Source organism: Eretmochelys imbricata, chromosome 11 (assembly GCF_965152235.1).
Source record: "Eretmochelys imbricata isolate rEreImb1 chromosome 11, rEreImb1.hap1, whole genome shotgun sequence".
In the NCBI taxonomy this organism is placed as follows: Eukaryota; Metazoa; Chordata; order Testudines; family Cheloniidae; genus Eretmochelys; species Eretmochelys imbricata.
The window spans coordinates 32,216,488-32,234,909 of NC_135582.1; the positions used below are offsets into that span (position 1 = coordinate 32,216,488).

Below are 18,422 nucleotides of genomic sequence, written 5' to 3' on the forward strand. Positions count from 1 at the left end.
ATCCAGAAGACAAATGCAATGTATTTTTCATTTAGGAAATTACACTACAGTGTCTCTTGCCTCTGTGTGCAATCTGAATTATTTCAGTTTTCCACTTAGTGTTGATTTTTTATTCTACTTTCCTCATTGTTGCTTTTAGACTTATATATTTCTTGTCAGAGTGCTTATGTTTCAAATGTAAATTGCAAAGTACATTTCCTAACTTGGTTTATGTTTTTTTGTAGGTAAATACGCTATGCGAGATCTGGTGAATCGCCTTCCAGGAGGCAATGGCCCAAGCATATTGTCTGATGAGACTGTAGCAGCAATCTGCTGTGCTTTGCATGAGGTCACCAGTAAAAACATGGAAAATGCCAAAGCTTTGGCTGACACAGGAGGAATAGAAAAACTGGTGAACATAACAAAAGGAAGGGGTGACAGGCAAGTAGGCAGCTAGATTTGCTAGTAAAATGTTTCTTTAATCCATTTCAGATAAAAACAAGAAAACAAAACTTTTAAAGTGAATTTCCTGCAGAAAAGGGATTTGTTCCTTCGGTTCAGGTTTGCTCATAAGACAACTAGTCTCCCACAGCTGCAAACTGTATTATTTCCATATAGTACTTGCCAGTCATTTAGTTTGTACAGTATTCTCCATATAAAGCTTCTATGGGATGTACAGTAATATACTATAGTCAGATTAATTGGACCTATAAGATAAAAGTATCTGAAAATGCTGTTATGAATATTAAACACACACACACAAGTTAATAAAACATTATTAAGATTGAAAAGTCAGGCACTTAGAACTTAGGAAATGCCAGAATTAAGATTGCCTTTGGAACCCTAATCTGGCCCCCTTGTGCATAACGTTATGATAAAGTATTTAATTATATATGATAACATATTATTTTTTCCACAGGACCTCTGTCTCAATCCATGCACAGCATGGAGGTTGCTCACTTAATGAAGAGCTCTTCAATATTTTGTTTTCTCCTTATCGTTCAGTGTTTGGTTCTAGGTCTTACTGCACACTACCCAAATCCTGCTCTGAAATAAGAATTCTTAATTTCTTCATGGGCTTTTCTATGGTGCTCATCACTGTAATATCTGAGTGCTTCCCAATAATTAATTAATTTTATTTTCATAATAATCCTGTGAGATGAAGGGGTATTATCCTTTTTTTACAGCTGAGGACCTAAAGCATAGAGAGATTAAGGTCAACAGTATCCACTAATTTTGGGTGCCCAATATGAGATGCTTACAGCCTAATTATTCAGAATATTTACGATTACATAGCACTTTGTATGCTCAAAGCCCAGCTCCCATTACCTTTAGTTGCAATTGTGAGCACACAGTACATCTGGAAATCAGACTCCAAGGGTATCAAGTTGGGCAGCCAGAAAATGAGGGGTGCCTAAGTAATGACCAACTGTGAAAAATTTGAATTAAACGACCTTACTAGTATCACATGGAAACTCTGTGGCAGAGGGAGTGATAACATCCAATTCTTCAGGGCAGCATTCAGCTGCTATTACCATGAGGCCCTCCTATCTGTTGTAGTAGTCTCCTGCCTCATTCATGACACACCTTCCAATTTGTGGAACAAATGATGCAGGGATCCTAAAGACAAGAGCCTCTTTTACCACACCAACCTGATTTATTTCCAGAGATGTTCCATCCTGCACGCCGAATTACAAGCACTAGAGGGGTATGGGACATTTTGCCTATGGGTTTCATATATATTTGCTGAAAGTAGAGGAATTGAGACTCACAGATCTTGGTTTCCAGTCCAGGTTGTGGAGGAGACAATGATCTAGTGGGCATAGACACTACCATTTCCTCTATGCTTGACCCCTTCTGTCCCATCCTCTCCAACCTGTCCCAATCTTGACTCTACCTAACCATTATCTCCTTGTCCTATCCCAGTCCCCTTGCCTACCCATTCTCATGGCTTCTTATCCCAGTCCCAGTCTCCTTGACCAGTCAGTCCCTGTTCCCTACTCCGGGCTTCTTGTCCACTCTACAGCTCACATTCCTCCTCCCTCCCCACTGACACCCAGTCCCAATCTATCTGCCCAGGTTTCTCATCCAATCTCAGTCTCCTGGCTCCTTATCCCAGTCTTTTTGACCAGTTAGTCACAGTTCTCCCCCCTAAACCTCAGCTCCTTCTTCAAGTAGGTGCAGCTCTGTATTCCACTTAGGTGTGTGCGCACCAGAGCTGGAAATTTTACCTTTCAGAACCCATAGAGGGGAGGCCTTTATGCTGTAGCACCTCCTTTAGCTATATGAGGTGTGACAGGGTCGGGCCAGATGGCTTCAGGAGAGTAATAGAAGGCAGATATATTAGCCCCAGGTTAAGTAGGTCCCTTTTCCCTGGGTAAGATAACAGGGAAGGTTCCAGAACAGTCAGGAACCTTCTGGAGACAATTAAGACAGACAGGCTGATTAGAACACCTGCAGCCAATCAAGAAGCTGCTAGAATCAATTAAGGCAGGCTAATCAGGGCACCTGGGTTTTAAAAAGGAGCTCACTTCAGTTTGTGGTGTGCGTGTGAGGAGCTGGGAGCAAGAGGCATTAGGAGCTGAGAGTGAGAATGTGGACTGTTGGAGGACTGAGGTGTACAAGCATTATCAGACACCAGGAGGAAGGTCCTATGGTGAGGATAAAGAAGGTGTTGGAAGGAGGCCATAGGGAAGTAGCCCACGGAGTTGTCGCTGTCGCACAGCTGTTTCAGGAGGCACTCTAGACAGCTGCATTTCACGGGGCCCTGGGCTGGAACCCAGAGTAGAGGGCAGGCCCGGGTTCCCCCCAAAACCTCCCAACTCCTGGTCAGACACAGGAGGAGTCGACCTGGACTGTGGGTTCAGAAAAACGGCCAAGCTGAGGGCTGCCATGAAGCTCCAAGGCAAGTAAATCCACCAGTAAGCCCAGACCCACCAAGGTAGAGGAGGAACTTTGTCACAGAGGCAATGCCACCCTGACCTCCCTCTGTTCCTTCTTCTGCCCCTGCTGGAGTCACAGCTCTGTGTGATTTTCACCTTGCAAGCCCTCTATTTTTAGTGACTTTTCTAGTTGTATATAGTTAATTAGTACCGTTAGTATAGCTTGCATCCAGATGGTCTAGTTTGCAAAGTTGAACCTTCACCCCTCTCCAATTGTGGATCAGGATGGTTTACCATCCGACTCTTCACCCCCTAGACAGATTGGTTCATCTTTCTCAACTGGTCCTGGACTCCTTGCTGTGGTGGATGTGTCCAGAGAACATTTGCCAGGGCATTCCCTCTTGCACTTGTGAACCAGGTCTGCTGTCACTGATGCCTCCCTGATAGGTTGGGCAGCACACCTGGGCTTATGAAAGTTCAAGCTCTGTGGTTGGAGCAGGAGTCCTTATCAATTTGCTGGAGCTTCAGGCCTTCTACAATGCATGTCATGCTTTCCTGGACCATATTGGGCTCAATGGTTACAATGATACCACCACAGTGCATTATGTGAACAAGCAAGGGGGAATGTGTTCCAGGATTCTGTCCCAAGAGGCAATCAGGTTGTGGCAGTTCTACATCAAGGAGAATGGTGATGGGGCAGCTGCCCCTCACTGGCAGGGGTTAAAAGCAGCCCTAGGGAGGCTGCACTGGAGGCAGCCAATTAGAGAAGGACTGAAGAGAGCAGCCAATCAGGGCCAAGCAAGCCCATATAAAAAGGGAGCTGCAGGGCAGAGGCTGGCAGTTCTCTGCTGGGAGCCCAGGGAGAAAGGATTGTGTCTCTGGAGGGCTGAGAGGACTGCCAGCACCCTGGACAAAGCAGTGCTGCTAGCAGGGACTGAGGGAGTGAGAGAGCTCCTTGGCTGGCTGCTGAGGTTTGCAGGCAAAGAGGCATGCTGAGGGCCATGAGGAAGTGACCAGACAATTTGCTGCAGTAGCCACTAAGGGAAATGGCTGAACAGCAGACTACAGGTCCCTGGAAGGGGGGAGCACAGTGTGTGTCGCTGAAGAGGACGCTGCAGTCCTTGGAGAGACATGGGTCCTAGAGCAGGAGTGATAGCAGCAAGGCACCACCCAAAGAGGGCGCATTAACATGCAGAGCTAATTCCCAAGACAGCCATCAGGAGGTGCCGCAGTGGTGAGTGAAGCCCATTACAGAGATCACTAACCAATAGCTGACCAGTTGCCCAGAGTCCTAAATCATCTCATGGACCATCTCAGCAGAAATTTTTCCCTGAATCACTAAAGAAAACAGGCATTCTCTGGGTCATCTTTGCAGCTTGGGGCATTCTTACAATCGACCTGTTTGCTACAAGGGACAACAGGAAACCTGTTCTTCTCTCAAGGGAGCCTCAGTCTGCGCTCCCTGTCCGATGCTTTTCATCTCAGCTGGCATTTGGCTTGCCTGTATGCTTTTCCCCCAAACCCAATCATCCCACATATCATCCTCAAGCTGAAAGCAGATCAGGCCAAGCTCATTCTCATTGTCTTGGCGTGGATGAGGTAGCGCTGGTTCTCTGACTTTTCCACACTGTCAGTTCAGTCTCCCATACCCCATCCTCTCCATCCTGACCTGCTCACAGAGAATCATAGTCACACATTGCATTCAGTTCCCTACATCTCTTGGGGTAGTTGCTATGTGGCTAAATGAGGAGGAAGAGCAGTGTTTGACGATAGTTGAATAGGCCCTACTCAACAATAGAAAATCTTCTATCAGAATGGCCTGTTCAGCTAAATGGAAGCGGTTTTCGGTGTGGTCATTGGCTCATAGAATTCAACCAACACTAGCTTCTGTCCATGACATCTTGGGGCGCCTGCTGCACCTTCAGTCATTGGGACTTGCACTTAGCTCACTGAAAGTGCATCTGAGAGGGGTTGGGGCAGCACTGACTTATATAGCCAGGGGAGGCTACAGCCACAAGGTGCGTACGATCCCCTTCTACAGACACTGCTAGGCAAAATTGTTACTCTGTTGCACTGGGCCGTGCACACACCTAAGTGGAATTCATGTCTGCATCACACCTCAAAGAACTGCAGTTAAGTAACTGGTTTCACAGTGGTAGCCGTGTTTGTCTGGATCAGCAAAAAGAACAAGGAGTACTTGTGGCACCTTAGAGATTAACAAATTTATTTGAGCATAAGCTTTTGTGGGCTAAAACCCACTTCACTGGATGCATGCAGTGGAAAATACAGTAGGAAGATATATATATACACACAGAGAACATGGAAAAAATGGGTGTTGCTATACACACTATAATGAAAGTGATCAATGAAGGTGAGCTATTATCAACAGGAGAAAAAAACCTTTTGTAGTCATAATCAGGATGGCCAATTTCCACTGCTATGGGTACCTGCATGGTCCCACAGTATGCCAACATTTTTATGGCTGACTTAGAACAATGCTTCCTCAGCTTTCGTCCCCTAATGTCCTGACTCTGCTTGCGCTACGTTGATGACATCTTTATCATCATGGAAAAGAAGCCCTTGAGGAATTCCACCATGAGTTCAACAATTTCCAACCCACCATCAACCTCAGCCTGGACCAGTCCACACAAGAGATCCACTTCCTAGACACTACAGTGCTAATAAGCGATGGTCACATAAACAGCACCTTATACCGGAAACCTACTGACCACTATGCCTATCTACACGCCTCCAGCTTTCATCCAGACCACACTCCATTGTCTACAGCTAAGCTCTAAGATACAACCGCATTTGCTCCAACCCCTCAGACAGAGACAAACACCTACAAGATCTCTATCAAGCATTCTTACAACTACAGTACCCACCTGCTGAAGTGAAGAAAGAGATTGACAGAACCAGAAGAGTACCCAGAAGTCACCTACTACAGGACAGGCCCAACAAAGAAAGTAACAGAACGCCACTAGCCATCACCTTCAGCCCCCAACTAAAACCTCTCCAGCACATCATCCAGGGTCTACAACCTATCCTGAAGGACGATCCCTCACTCTCACAGATCTTGGGAGACAGGCCAGTCCTTGCTTACAGACAGCCCCCCAACCTGAATCAAATACTCACCAGCAACCACACACCACACAACAAAAACACTAACCAAGGAACCTATCCTTGCAACAAAGCCCGTTGCCAACTATGTCCACATATCTATTCAGGGGACACCATCATAGGGCCTAATCACATCAGCCACGCTATCAGAGGCTCGTTCACCTGCACATCTACCAATGTGATATATGCCGTCATGTGCCAGCAGTGCCCCTCTGCCATGTACATTGGCCAAACCGGACAGTCTCTACATAAAAGAATAAATGGACACAAATCAGATGTCAAGAATTATAACATTCAAAAACCAGTCGGAGAACGCTTCAATCTCCCTGGTTACTCGATTACCGACCTAAGAGTTGCAATATTACAACAAAAAAACTTCAAAAACAGACTCCAACGAGAGACTGCTGAATTGGAATTAATTTGCAAACTGGACACCATTAAACTAGGCTTGAATAAAGACTGGGAGTGTATGGGTCAGTACACAAAGTAAAACTATTTCCCCAGGCTTATTTCTCCCCCCTACTGTTACCCTCACCTTCTTGTCAACTGTTAGAAATGGCCATCCTGATTATCACTACAAAAGGGTTTTTTCTCCTGCTGATAATAGCTCACCTTAATTGATCACTCTCATTATAGTGTGTATAGCAACACCCATTTTTTCATCTTCTCTGTGTGTGTATCTATATCTTCCTACTGTATTTTCCACTGCATGCATCTGATGAAGTGGGTTTTAGCCCACGAAAGCTTATGCTCAAATAAATTTGTTAGTCTCTAAGGTGCCACAAGTACTCCTCGTTCTTTTAGTTAAGTAGCTGTTTCTTGTCAGATCTGTCTTCTCTGTTTCCTGCCCCTGTTCCTCACCCCTACTGGTCCCTAGTCTCAGCCTCCTTGTCCAGCTAATCTGTGTTTTTTCCCTCCACCATCCCAGCAACTAGTCATGTTTTCTGTCTCGCATCCCCCTCTAGTCACTCTGTGCGGATGATGCATGCACAATCCTGTCAGCACTAGAAGCTATGAGGGGATGGAGCATGCTCAGTGAAGATGAAATCTTTGGAGAACTTAGCTGCTAAAATCTAAGTCTCTACTGAGCATGTGCGAACTGTGATTTGTTTTTTTTCAAGGTTTATAACTTGGTTAAACTGGGGTAGATTTTTACAGGGACAGCAAAAGGCATATCCCTGATACAAAGGCTGCCCCTTGCCATATTTCAAGTTCCTGCTCCAATGCATGGGGGAGCTATTGTTTGTCAAAGAAAAAGTCCCCAGAATTTTTTAACATGGCAAAAGTGTATTTTTTCCTTGACTTGTTCCTGGAAACTGCTGAAAATTATAAATAAATAAATAAATAGCCTGAGGCAGACACAGAACATTTCAGTCCAAGTGGCAGAGTGTGGCAAAGTTATAAGAAACCGAAAACAGGATCTTATAATGGGAAGCGACAGGCTACCAGCCATTCCTACAATAATCTTTGTATTTGTATTGGATGATTGCTTTAAAGGCAGGAGTGTAAATGATTTATTATGATATATTTTAATTCTATTTTCTATAGTATATGCTTTCATGAAGCGTGCTGGATTGACAGCCCTGGAGATACTAGCAGTCCTGACTATCCCATAGGGTATATCTACACAGCAAAGAAAAACCCACGGCCAACTGATTCGGGCTCAGGCTGTGGGCTTTTTCATTGCTGTGTAGACTTCTGGGCTCGGGCTGGAACCTGAGCTCTGGGACTTTGAGGCCTGGCTCCAGGGGAAGGCCAGAAGTCTACAAAGGAATGAAACGGCCCCACTGTCCAAGCCTCACGAGCCCAAGCTAGCCACTGCTTTTTCTTTGTGGTGTAGACATACACATGCTGCCTTTTCATGTGTTTCAAGGCTCACCTGAAGGGAAGGGATCACTTCTAGTGTAAAGCTGTGTCTTACCATCCTATACAGTCTCTTTGCTGAGACTGCCAATATGACTGTTAATTGCAATAGTGGAATTTTTGTGACATGGGAATCTGTTCACTGGGCCTTAGGCTGAGACTACCCAGCCCATTTCCCATAGTGTTTCAAGCTGTAATATGTAAGTGCACTTTCTTTACAAGAGTCAATCCTGTTTAATAATCGAATATTCTTTATCTTCTTAGATCATCATTGAAAGTGGTCAAGGCAGCAGCTCAGGTATTGAATACATTATGGCAATACCGAGACCTCCGTAGCATTTATAAAAAGGTAAATTACAAGTATGGTTCTGACAAAATTAGCATTCATCTGGAAACAACTTCACAATGATTCTGAGCCATTTATTTTAATGAAATGTAATTCATTTTGACATACTCGGTTTCCCACTCCACAGGATGGATGGAATCAGAATCATTTTATTACACCAGTATCAACATTAGAACGAGACAGATTCAAATCACATCCCTCCTTGTCTACAACAAATCAGCAAATGTCACCTATCATTCAATCAGGTCAGTTAATAAACCTTTCCCTTTTTGTGGACAGGTTGGCTGAAGGGCTTTTCCACTTGAGGTGGATCTAGTATGTCTCTTTTAGAACTTCAGGGTACTTTTGAATGTGCCTACCTTACCTTACTTTCAGTGATATTACAGTTTTTAGCCCTTGGGTTACTTACCAGTCTTGCTTTTCAGACCAGTGCATTGGAATTAAGGTTTTTCTTTTATATTTTGTTACAAAACAAAACACAGTATGATTTATGCATATAATACTTATATACTATAATAATACTTCCTTCAAAGTGCTTTACACATACCAATGAATTAAAACAGACTCTCCAAAACTTTTGTTGTTAGGAGACATGAATCCCAGTTATTAGGAAGAGACTGGTAATAGTAATGGGAGATTTGATCATTAGAAATATAGTTAGCTGGATGTCTGATGACCAGGAGAACTGCTTAGTGAATTACCTGCCAAATGTGAAGGTTGTGACTCTCTCAAGACATCTAGACAGGCATATGTGCAGTGCTGGCAAGGAGAGTTCCTGGAGGCCAAATTTAGGCTTCTAGGTAAGACATTGAAGTCCAGGACCCACACGGTAGCATTCTCTGAAATGCTTCCAGTTCCACACACAGGGCCAGTTAGACAGGCAGAACAACAAGGTCGCAATGCATGGATGAGACAATGGTATAGGGAGAAGGGGGTTAGGTTTATTAGTATCTGGGAAACCTTTTAGTGAAGGAGGAGCCTATACTGGAAAGTTGGGCTCTACCTAAACCAAAGCAGAACCAGATTGCTGGCATGTAAAATTAAAAAGGGTCATAGAGGAGTTTTTAAACTAAGGGGCTGGTGGAAAGCCGACAGATGCAGAGGAGCACACAATTTGGACAGAAACATCTCATATGGGAGGTTCTATTAATGGGGATACTCTATATCCTAGTAAAGAAGAGAAGATAGAAGTAGATAAAGTACATATAGGAACTAAAGAGAAACAGTCAAATGAAAGAGTCCCTATTCAATTGCATCACATAATGGTAGACAACTAAAAAGTGACAAATTTTATAAGTGCTTGTATACAAATGCAAGAAGTCTAAATATTAAGATGCGTAAATTTGAATGCCTGGTATTAAATGAGGATATTGATATAATAGACATCACAGAGACATGGTAGAACAACAATAATCAATGGGACACAGTAATACCAGTGTGCAAAATATATAGGAATGACAGAGTAGATCATGCTGATTGGGGAGTGGCACTATATGTAAAAGAAAGTATAGAGTCAAATATAGTAAAAAATCTTAAATGAATCAAATTGTACAATAGAATCCCTATGGATAGAAATTTCATGCTTGAATAATAGAGTATAGCAGTAGGAATATAGTATTGACCACCTGACTAGGATGGTGATGATGATTATGAATTCTCCAGGAGATCAGAGAGGCTACAAAAATAGAAAACTCAATAATAATGGGGGATTTCAACTATCCCTGTATTGACTGGGTACATGTCACTTCAGGACAGGATACTGAGATAAAGTTTCAAGACAGCATTAATGATTGCTTCTTGGAGCAGTTAGTCCTGGAACCCGCAAGGGGAGAGGCAATCCTTGATTTAGTCCTGAATGGAGCACAGGATCTGGTCCAAGAGGTGCATATAGCTGTACCACTCAGTAGTAGCAACCGTAAAGTAATTAAATTTGACATCCTTGTGGGAGGGAAAATCCCAAAGAACCCCTCCACAGTAGCATTTAACTTCAGACAGGGGAACTACACAAAAATGAGGAAGCTAGTTAAATGGAAATTAAACGGTACAGTCACAAGAGTGAAATGCCTGCAAGCTGCTTGGAAACTTTTTTAGAACAGCCTAACAGAGGCTTATATTAAATGTATACCCCAAATTAAAAAATATAGTAAGAGGACCAAAAAAGTGCCACCTTGGCTAAACAACCCAGTAAAAGAAGCAGTTAAAGGCAAACAGGGAGCATTTAAAAATCGGAAGATAAATCTTGCTAAGGAAAATAGAAAGGAGCATAGATTCTTGCAAGTCAAGCATAAAAGTATAATTAGGTAAGTCAAAAAAGAATTTGAAGAGCAACTAGCAAAAGACACAAAAACTTAACAGCAAAAACATTTTTAAGTACCTCGGAAGCAGGAAACCTGCTAAACAATCATTGAGGCCATTGGACAATCAAGGTGCTAAAGGAGCACTCAAAGAAGACAAGGCCATTGCAGAGAAGCTAAATGCAGAGGATGTGAGGGAGATTCCTACACCTGAGCTATTCTTTTTGTGTAACAAATCTATGGAACTGGCCCAGATAGATGCTTCTTTAGAAGAGGTTTTTGACCAAATTGATAAACAGTAATAAGTCACCCAGACCAGGTGGTTTTCACCCAAGAGTTCTGAAAGCACTCAGATATGAAGTTGCAGAACTACTAACTGTGATATGTAACCTATTACTTAAATCAGCTTCTGTACCAGATGACTGGAAGATAATTAATTTGATGCAAATTTTTAAAAAGGTTCCAGAAGCAATCCTAGCAATTACAGGCCAGTAAGCCTAACTTCAGTAGCAGGCAAATTGACCAGGTTGACACTATAGTAGAGAACAAAATTACCAGATACATAAATGAACACAATTTGTTGGGGAAGACTCCACACAGCTTTTGTAAAGGGAAATTAAGCCTCATCAATCTGTTAGAATTTTTTGAAGGAGTGAACAAACAGGGGTGATCCAGTGGATATAATGTACTTTGACTTTCAGAAAGCCTTTGACAAGGTCCCTCACCAAAGGCTCTTAAGCAAAGAAAGCAGTTGTGAGATAAGAAGGAAGTCCTCTCATGACAGGAAAAGACAGGAAACGGTAGGAATAATTGGTCAGTTTTTAGAATGTAGAGAGGTAAATAGCGGTGTTCCCCAACGATCTGTATGGAACCAGTGCTGTTCAACATATTCATCAGTGATCTGAAAAAAGGGGTAAATAGTGAGATGGCAAAATTTGCAGACGACATAAAATTACTCTGGATAGTTAAGTCGAAAGCAGACTGCAAGGAGTAAAAGGATCTCTCAGAACTAGATGACTGGGCAACAAAATGGCAGATGAAATTCACTGTTGATAAATGCAAAGTGATGCACCTTTGAAAACGTACTCCAACTATACATATAAAATGATGGGGTCTAAATTAGCTGTTACCACTCAAGAAAGATCTTGGAGTCATTGTGGATAGTTCTCTGAAAACATCCACTCAATGTGCAGCAGCAGTCAAAAAATCTAAAAATGTTAGGAACCATTAGGCAAGGGAGAGATAAGAGAAAATATCATAGGGTCACTATATAAATTCTTCGTACACCTACGCCTTGAATACTCATGCAGATGTGGTCACCCCATCTCAAAAAAGATATATTGAAATTGGAAAAGGTTCAGAAAAGGGCAACAAAAATTATTAGGGGTATGGAATAGCTTCCATGTGAGGATCGATTAATAAGACTGGGACTTTTCAGCTTGAAAAAAAGGGGGCATATGATAGAGGTCTACAAAATCATGAATGGTGTGGAGAAAGTTAATAAGTATTTTCTATCCCTTCACATAACACAGGAGCCAGAGGTCACCCAGTGATATTAATTGGTAGCAGGTTTAAAACAAACAAAAGGAAGTACTTCTTCACACAATGCACAATCTACCTGTGGAACTCATTGCCAGGGGATATTGTGAAGGCCAAAAGTATAACTGGTTTTAAAAAAGAATTAGATAAGTTCCTGGAGGATTGGTCCATCAATGGCTATCAGCCAAGATGATATGGTTTGCAACCCCATGCTCTGGGTGTCCTAAGCATCTAACTGCCGGAAGCTGATGATTGCCCTGTTCTGTTGATTCCCTCTGAAGCATCTGGCATTGGCCACAGACAGAAGATAGGGTACTGGGCTAGATGCACCATTGGTCTGATGCAGTATGGTCATTCATATGTTCTTATGATTCTTGGGATGTTGAAGAAATTTGGCCTCGCTCGTACAGACAATATTTTTGAGAGTGGTGATAATTCTATAACCAAACTCACTGTCATATTTCCAACTATCGCTCTCATTTCCCTAAGGTTTTTTCAAACACTGATGCTCTTTCTTTCTCTTACCTCCTTTTCAACAGTTGGCAGCACATCTTCATCGCCAGCACTGTTAGGAATCAGAGAACCTCGTTCTGAATACAATAGGACACAACCTTCTATGCAGTATTACAATAGCCAAGGTGATGTCATTACGCATAAAGACATATATACTGGTAAGAGACCAGTTAGATTTATTCTAAACAAAATGCTTCTAAAATACTCTTTTATGTAGTCCACATTCGGCCTGGGACAATGTAGTGTGTGCAGTTAAAAACTAGTGATTGGACTATTTTTGTTGCATTCCTCAGCAGCAACAAAATTGTCTTGAACAATAATGCTATGTCAGTTGTTCACCACTGATTCCTTGAGCAAATCACTTTCCTCCCAGATATGACATTTTATACTGTTTTGTTTTGCATTTGTTGTTTTAAAAACAATGCATCAATGTAATAAAATTTGAAGCCAACTTAAATATTGTGCTGCAAAGGAATTTTTATAAGTAAAAGCTGGCATGTATCTTGACATCTCAGCTGCCCCGAGCTTCAGTTACTTAAGCTTCTTCACTTTTTACATTGTTTTTGTGTTCATTTTTAATTATTAATTTTACTGTGTGTCAGAAATGGGGTTTTTGTTTTGGTTATTTTTTGCTGTTTCTCTGAGAAATGCCCAATTTACTCGAAAAAGAAGAGATCAGGTTACATGTTTGTCTTTAAAAATGTGGAAAGGTTGTGGTTCAGTGAGTAATAAAATGTGTGGTGCTTCCCATTTAAAACTGATCTTTGGTTACACCAAAGTGAACATTTATTATCAAACCATGTTGTTGAATATTAATTTTTATTTTATGGCTTTATTCATAAATATTAGGGGGGGAAATATGCAAGACTTCATATTCTTCCTGATCTCAGCTGTCTTACACGTTATTATGTTCCCCAAGTAAGGCAGAGTGAACAGGGAAAAACACAAATTCCCTGTTTAAAAAGCTGGTTTATTAAACAAAACAAAAATCCTGGGGCAATTTAACTGCTGCTGTGGGACAGATCTCATTTGTGCTGTTTTCTTTTAAGCTGTGATTTCACACTACTGTTTACGAATGATGTACAGTTACTATGGCAGTAAATGGGTGTTTTACATCAGGAATGCTACATTGCAAATGCAATTTTCTTTTCTAAAGAAATGCCTGTTAAAACATATATTGTGAGATTTATTTGTCCTGCTCGCATTGTTGTAAAGTAACCTTTTTTTCAATAGACACATCACATAACTATTTTTGTTTTTTGTTTTGGTTTGGTTTGTTTGTTTTTTTCCAGCATCAATAAACTAATTTGTTATAGGTATGGGGTTTGTTCCTTTTGAAATACTATATTAGTTTTTTAAAAGAAGGTTAGCAGAGTGAAGGAAAAGGTGACTGCAAAAATAATCTGTATAGGCCCCCTTCTGAAAATTACCTTATTTATTTCACATTCTTATTTTTGTAGCTTCTTAAACTTCATAGATAAAATATCACACACTGTAGATGGTGACCACGGTTTGTATCTTTATGTGGGTAAAACACCCTTTTGTGAGTGCTCAAAAATGTACATTAACCATAATAATTAACACTTAAATGGCACTTAGATGATAGTAAATTGATTTGTAAACTTTAACTAATTTATCTCCACAACACCCCTGTGAGGTAGATGATAGATGGTATATCACCATTTTACATAAGGGGAATCTAAGGTGTAAGCTAATCATCAGGTAATTTGATCAAAGCAACAGGTGGAGTTGATGGCAGAGCAAAGATTAGAATTGAGGAATTCATGGCTTCCAGTCTATCTTGAGCTCAAAACATTCTGCTCTCACTTAACTTGTTGTAGCCCACACTAACACCATGATGTTTTGTTCCCTCTAGTGGCTAAAACACATAAAGGATTAAGTAAGTCTGTTCCTGCGTTTAGATAATAACCTGATCTTTTAGTTCAGGCAGTAAAGGCTCATGTTTTACAATCAGAAGTCCTGAGTACAACCCCTGAGAGTACATGTCCAGGGGAGTCATTTTACTGCCACTGTTCAATTATTGCTCCTCTTTATGATGATTCATTTTTCATTTTCACACAGGGTAATGATTTTGCCCTCTAGTGGCAACACCCTAGGAAGAAGATTAAGGTTCTGCTACTGCTGACAGATTCTCCTTTACCCCAACTAGTAAACCTTCTCCTTTTGGACCCATAAATCTTGGTTCAGTTCCTAGCTGGGATAGATTCCTCACTCTAAGTTGTTTATAGATATAAATGGAGGGCAGAAAATACTCATGCTTCTCCTATCTCTCTGGTCAGGCGCCTAATCTCTCTCCACCTCAGACTTACGGAGGGAAATCTATTAAAATAGCCGCAGAAAACAAAAAAATTTCCCAACTGTAACCTTAAATATGTTCCAACGGACTCTGCCTTCATGTTCAGCATAAGGAAAGCTTTAATCCCAGTGCCATGGAAATAAATTAGAAGGAAATCTTGTATATTTTATTTAAAAAATAATAATAATTTGCAAGGTGCACGGTTTAGCCAATGTCATTAATACTTCAGATGTCATGAGAGTAATGACAATATCTTGATATAGTAGACCATGTCAGGCCCTTGTAAAACAATTCCACTGATTTCAACACAGTGAGGGACTAGCAGGATGTGAAAGTTTCTAAATATACAAGTGCCACTTTCATTTGTTATAGGTACTGTAAAAACTAAAGACATTGACGGACATTAAATGATAAAATACTGTATTTTTTTACAGGGTCCAGCAAACCTTCACCAATTTACATCAGTTCCTATTCCTCACCAGCAAGAGAACAAAATAGACGGCTACAGGTAACTTTTGAAATCTCATTTTAAAAGAATACTGATAGCAAGGCTCAACGTGTAATGATAATATTGTTTATTTTAATAGAACTAAAAGGAGAGTATACCGTTGCATGTTATACATATGCTTTGCAGAAAGCACTTCTAATAAATGGGTTTTTAGAGAGTGTTATTGTATCTGGATATAACTTAACAGTTTATTGCTTCTGCATTTCCTTTTTTAATCCCTTGACTTTAATTATTCATCTATTCTTGTTGTGGCTGGCTGTGAGACCCATCTCCTGATTTGCATTTTTTGTAGTTTCTGAAGGGAGAGTTATAATCCATGCAGTCTAAAGATACTTTTGTTATCTGGATGTTTGATAGTAAATATAGCTGTGTCTACTTCTTTTCCCCCCCAGACCTGTGATTCCCAGTGGGTGTAGTTGCACTTTTGGAGGGTGTAGAGCAGATGCGGGGGTAAAGAATTTTTTCCAATTTCTCATCTAACCTTTGGTTAGACTTCACGCTCGTTTTAAAAAAAAAAAAAGTGTCTTCTGTGGGATACTGACCCAATTGGTGGAGCTGCATCCACTGAGAATTATGGGTCTGAAAAATCATAGTGGCTTAAAAGAGTAACATTTTAGAGATCAGTATGCAAAGACGTAGCCACACCACTCCATTGTGTGAATGGATAATACAGGGGTCGGCAACCTTTCAGAAGTGGTGTGACGAGTCTTCATGTATTCACTCTAATTTAAGGTTTCGCGTGCCAGTAATACATTCTAACGTTTTTAGAAGGTCTCTCTCTATAAGTCTATATTATATAACTAAACTATTGTTGTATGTAAAGTAAACAAGGTTTTTAAAATGTTTAAGAAGCTTCATTTAAAATTAAATTAAAATGCAGATCTTATCAGTTTAGTGCAGTGGTTCTTAACCTGGGGTGCACGCACCCCCTGGGGGGTGCGAGACATGCAAGATTTTTTTAGAAGGTAAATCATCGAAAGCACAAATTAAGCACAGGCACATAAGTACAACTACTTTGTTTAATCAAACCTATGTATTTATTAACATTCTACATTTTTTAATGATTACTGTAATATACAAACAAAGTTTTTAAGTTTTCAAGTTTTTAAGCTAATTGTAGTGTAATTTTTGACAAGGACTGCAGAGCGCTGGGTCCAGGCCAGGAGCAGAGCCCTGGGCTGGCTGCCGGTACCCCAGGCCGGCAGGAGGGGTGAGCAGGGCCGGAGGCCTGGAGCCCGGCTGACAGGGGGCCAGCGGCTGGAACCCCAGACCATCAGTGGGGTGGCGGACAGAACCCCAGACTGGCAGCAGCTCACCCGCTACCAGTCTGGAGTTCCACCGGCTCCTGCCAGCCGGGGTCCCAGCCGCCAGCCCCGCTCAGCCGCTCAGCCGAGGGTTCTGTTCACCCAGGCTGGCAGTGGGCTGAGCGGGGCTGGTGGACAGAACCCCAGACCGGCAGTGGGCTGAGCAGCCCGCTGCCAGTCTGGGATTCTGTCCGCCGGCTCCTGCCAGCCGGGGTCCTGGCTGCTGGCCCTGCTCAGCCCACTGCTGACCTGTAAAAATCAGCTCACTGCCAACCCCTGGGATAATATATAGCTACATCTATGCAATAAAGCCGATTATACAAACAACTCTGAAAACTTACCCAAAGGTAGAAAAAGAAACTCAAATATTTTTCCCTTAAAATCTCATTTTTAAAAAATAATTTTTTATTTGTCTATTTTGTCAACAGCATCAGCAGTTGTACTACAGTCAAGATGACGCCAACAGAAAGAACTATGATGCATACAGATTATATTTGCAGTCCCCACATAGCTATGAAGACCCCTATTTTGATGATCGAGTTCATTTTCCAGCTACTACAGATTACATGACACAATATGGACTGAAATCAACCACAAATTACGTAGACTTCTATTCCACTAGGCGGCCCTCTTACAGAGCAGAACAATACCCAGGGTCACCTGATTCTTGGGTGTAACATCAGAAAGTCACACAGAGGGATGCTATAGCTTCTAATCTTGCTTGGGAAGAAATGGAATGGCCTGTTTGCTGTTTGGATGGTGAAATGTAAAAGTGAAGTGAACGGAGGAACAAGGAGGAGCATTTTTCAAGGACTTATCAGGAAGGTGAGAGAGAAATTGGAAGGGAGAACTTCTTGCTCTGTTTAGACATTAGATCTAATTACTTGTAGTTCCTGTAGTCTGGTGAAGGTGTGGGCGATGTGATGAAAGGTTTGAGAAGTGAGTAAAATGAATTTGGAAAAAGTGTAGGTCAGATAAAATTAAAGCCGATTTTTAAAATGTGAATAAAAGTCTTGTTATGATAGTTTGTACAGAAAAATTAAATGGATGCCCTTCTTGTTTTATTGCTATTACTAAATGTTGAGATTGTATGCTATTACGTCTTGTAAATTTCTTTCATTGGTGTAAATATGGAAACGCCACATTCGTTAAAAATGCCATCATTTGTTATGCAGTGTGTCATTTGAAAACAGATTTGGAAAGCTGACATCTTTAAACAGAAAAAGAAAATAACAAGGAACTCTTATAAATTTAAAAATATATCACTTTTGGTTTTGAAATGAATAGTGTAATTTTGAAGCACAAAGTACAGTCCGTATATCTACACTTTTCTCATTCCCTGCCTCTTTCATAGGATACTTCACTGCCATTTTCTATGCACATGGAAGAAAAATAAATGTGGAAGTCTCATCCATGGAAAGTTGTTCCCTGCTCATTTTTTATTTTCTGTGTGTAATATACAAAAATAAGTACAACAAATATGAATTCTAACTGCGTGTTGTAAGAAGTTTAAATATCTCACACCATTTTGGCCATTTTCCCAGTTTTCTATCGTTCATACATTTATTATTTGTCAAGCTGGTATACCAAAGCATGAAATTATGCACTTGGCTCCCTTGTTTTTTCCTCTAGCCTAGTGTTTTTACTTTTTCTGTTCAGTGAATCCGGGATATTTCACAGTTTTATTGTGTTTCTGCCAGAAAAAAAGTTGGAATAGATTTAAGCCCCTTCTTTTACTTCACAGAAATTTCATCCAG

At 41.1% G+C, this 18,422-nt stretch overlaps 1 protein-coding gene across 6 annotated transcripts in view; it reads left to right on the plus strand.

Annotated features, from left to right (window-relative positions):
- Nucleotides 1-17,342, plus strand: part of PKP4 (plakophilin 4) — a 176,147-nt gene extending 158,805 nt beyond the window's left edge. For 4 of the 6 annotated variants that reach the window (XM_077829636.1, XM_077829634.1, XM_077829635.1 and 1 more), the window contains 6 exons: nt 225-420; nt 8,109-8,193; nt 8,318-8,435; nt 12,563-12,694; nt 15,288-15,361; nt 17,094-17,342. In XM_077829636.1, the coding sequence (XP_077685762.1) occupies nt 225-420; nt 8,109-8,193; nt 8,318-8,435; nt 12,563-12,694; nt 15,288-15,361; nt 17,094-17,342 (854 nt within the window). The remainder of the gene's footprint in view (nt 1-224; nt 421-8,108; nt 8,194-8,317; nt 8,436-12,562; nt 12,695-15,287; nt 15,362-17,093) is intronic. The other 2 variants (XM_077829638.1, XM_077829637.1) reach the window with 1 other exon arrangement.
- The last annotated feature ends 1,080 nt before the right edge of the window (nt 17,343-18,422 follow it).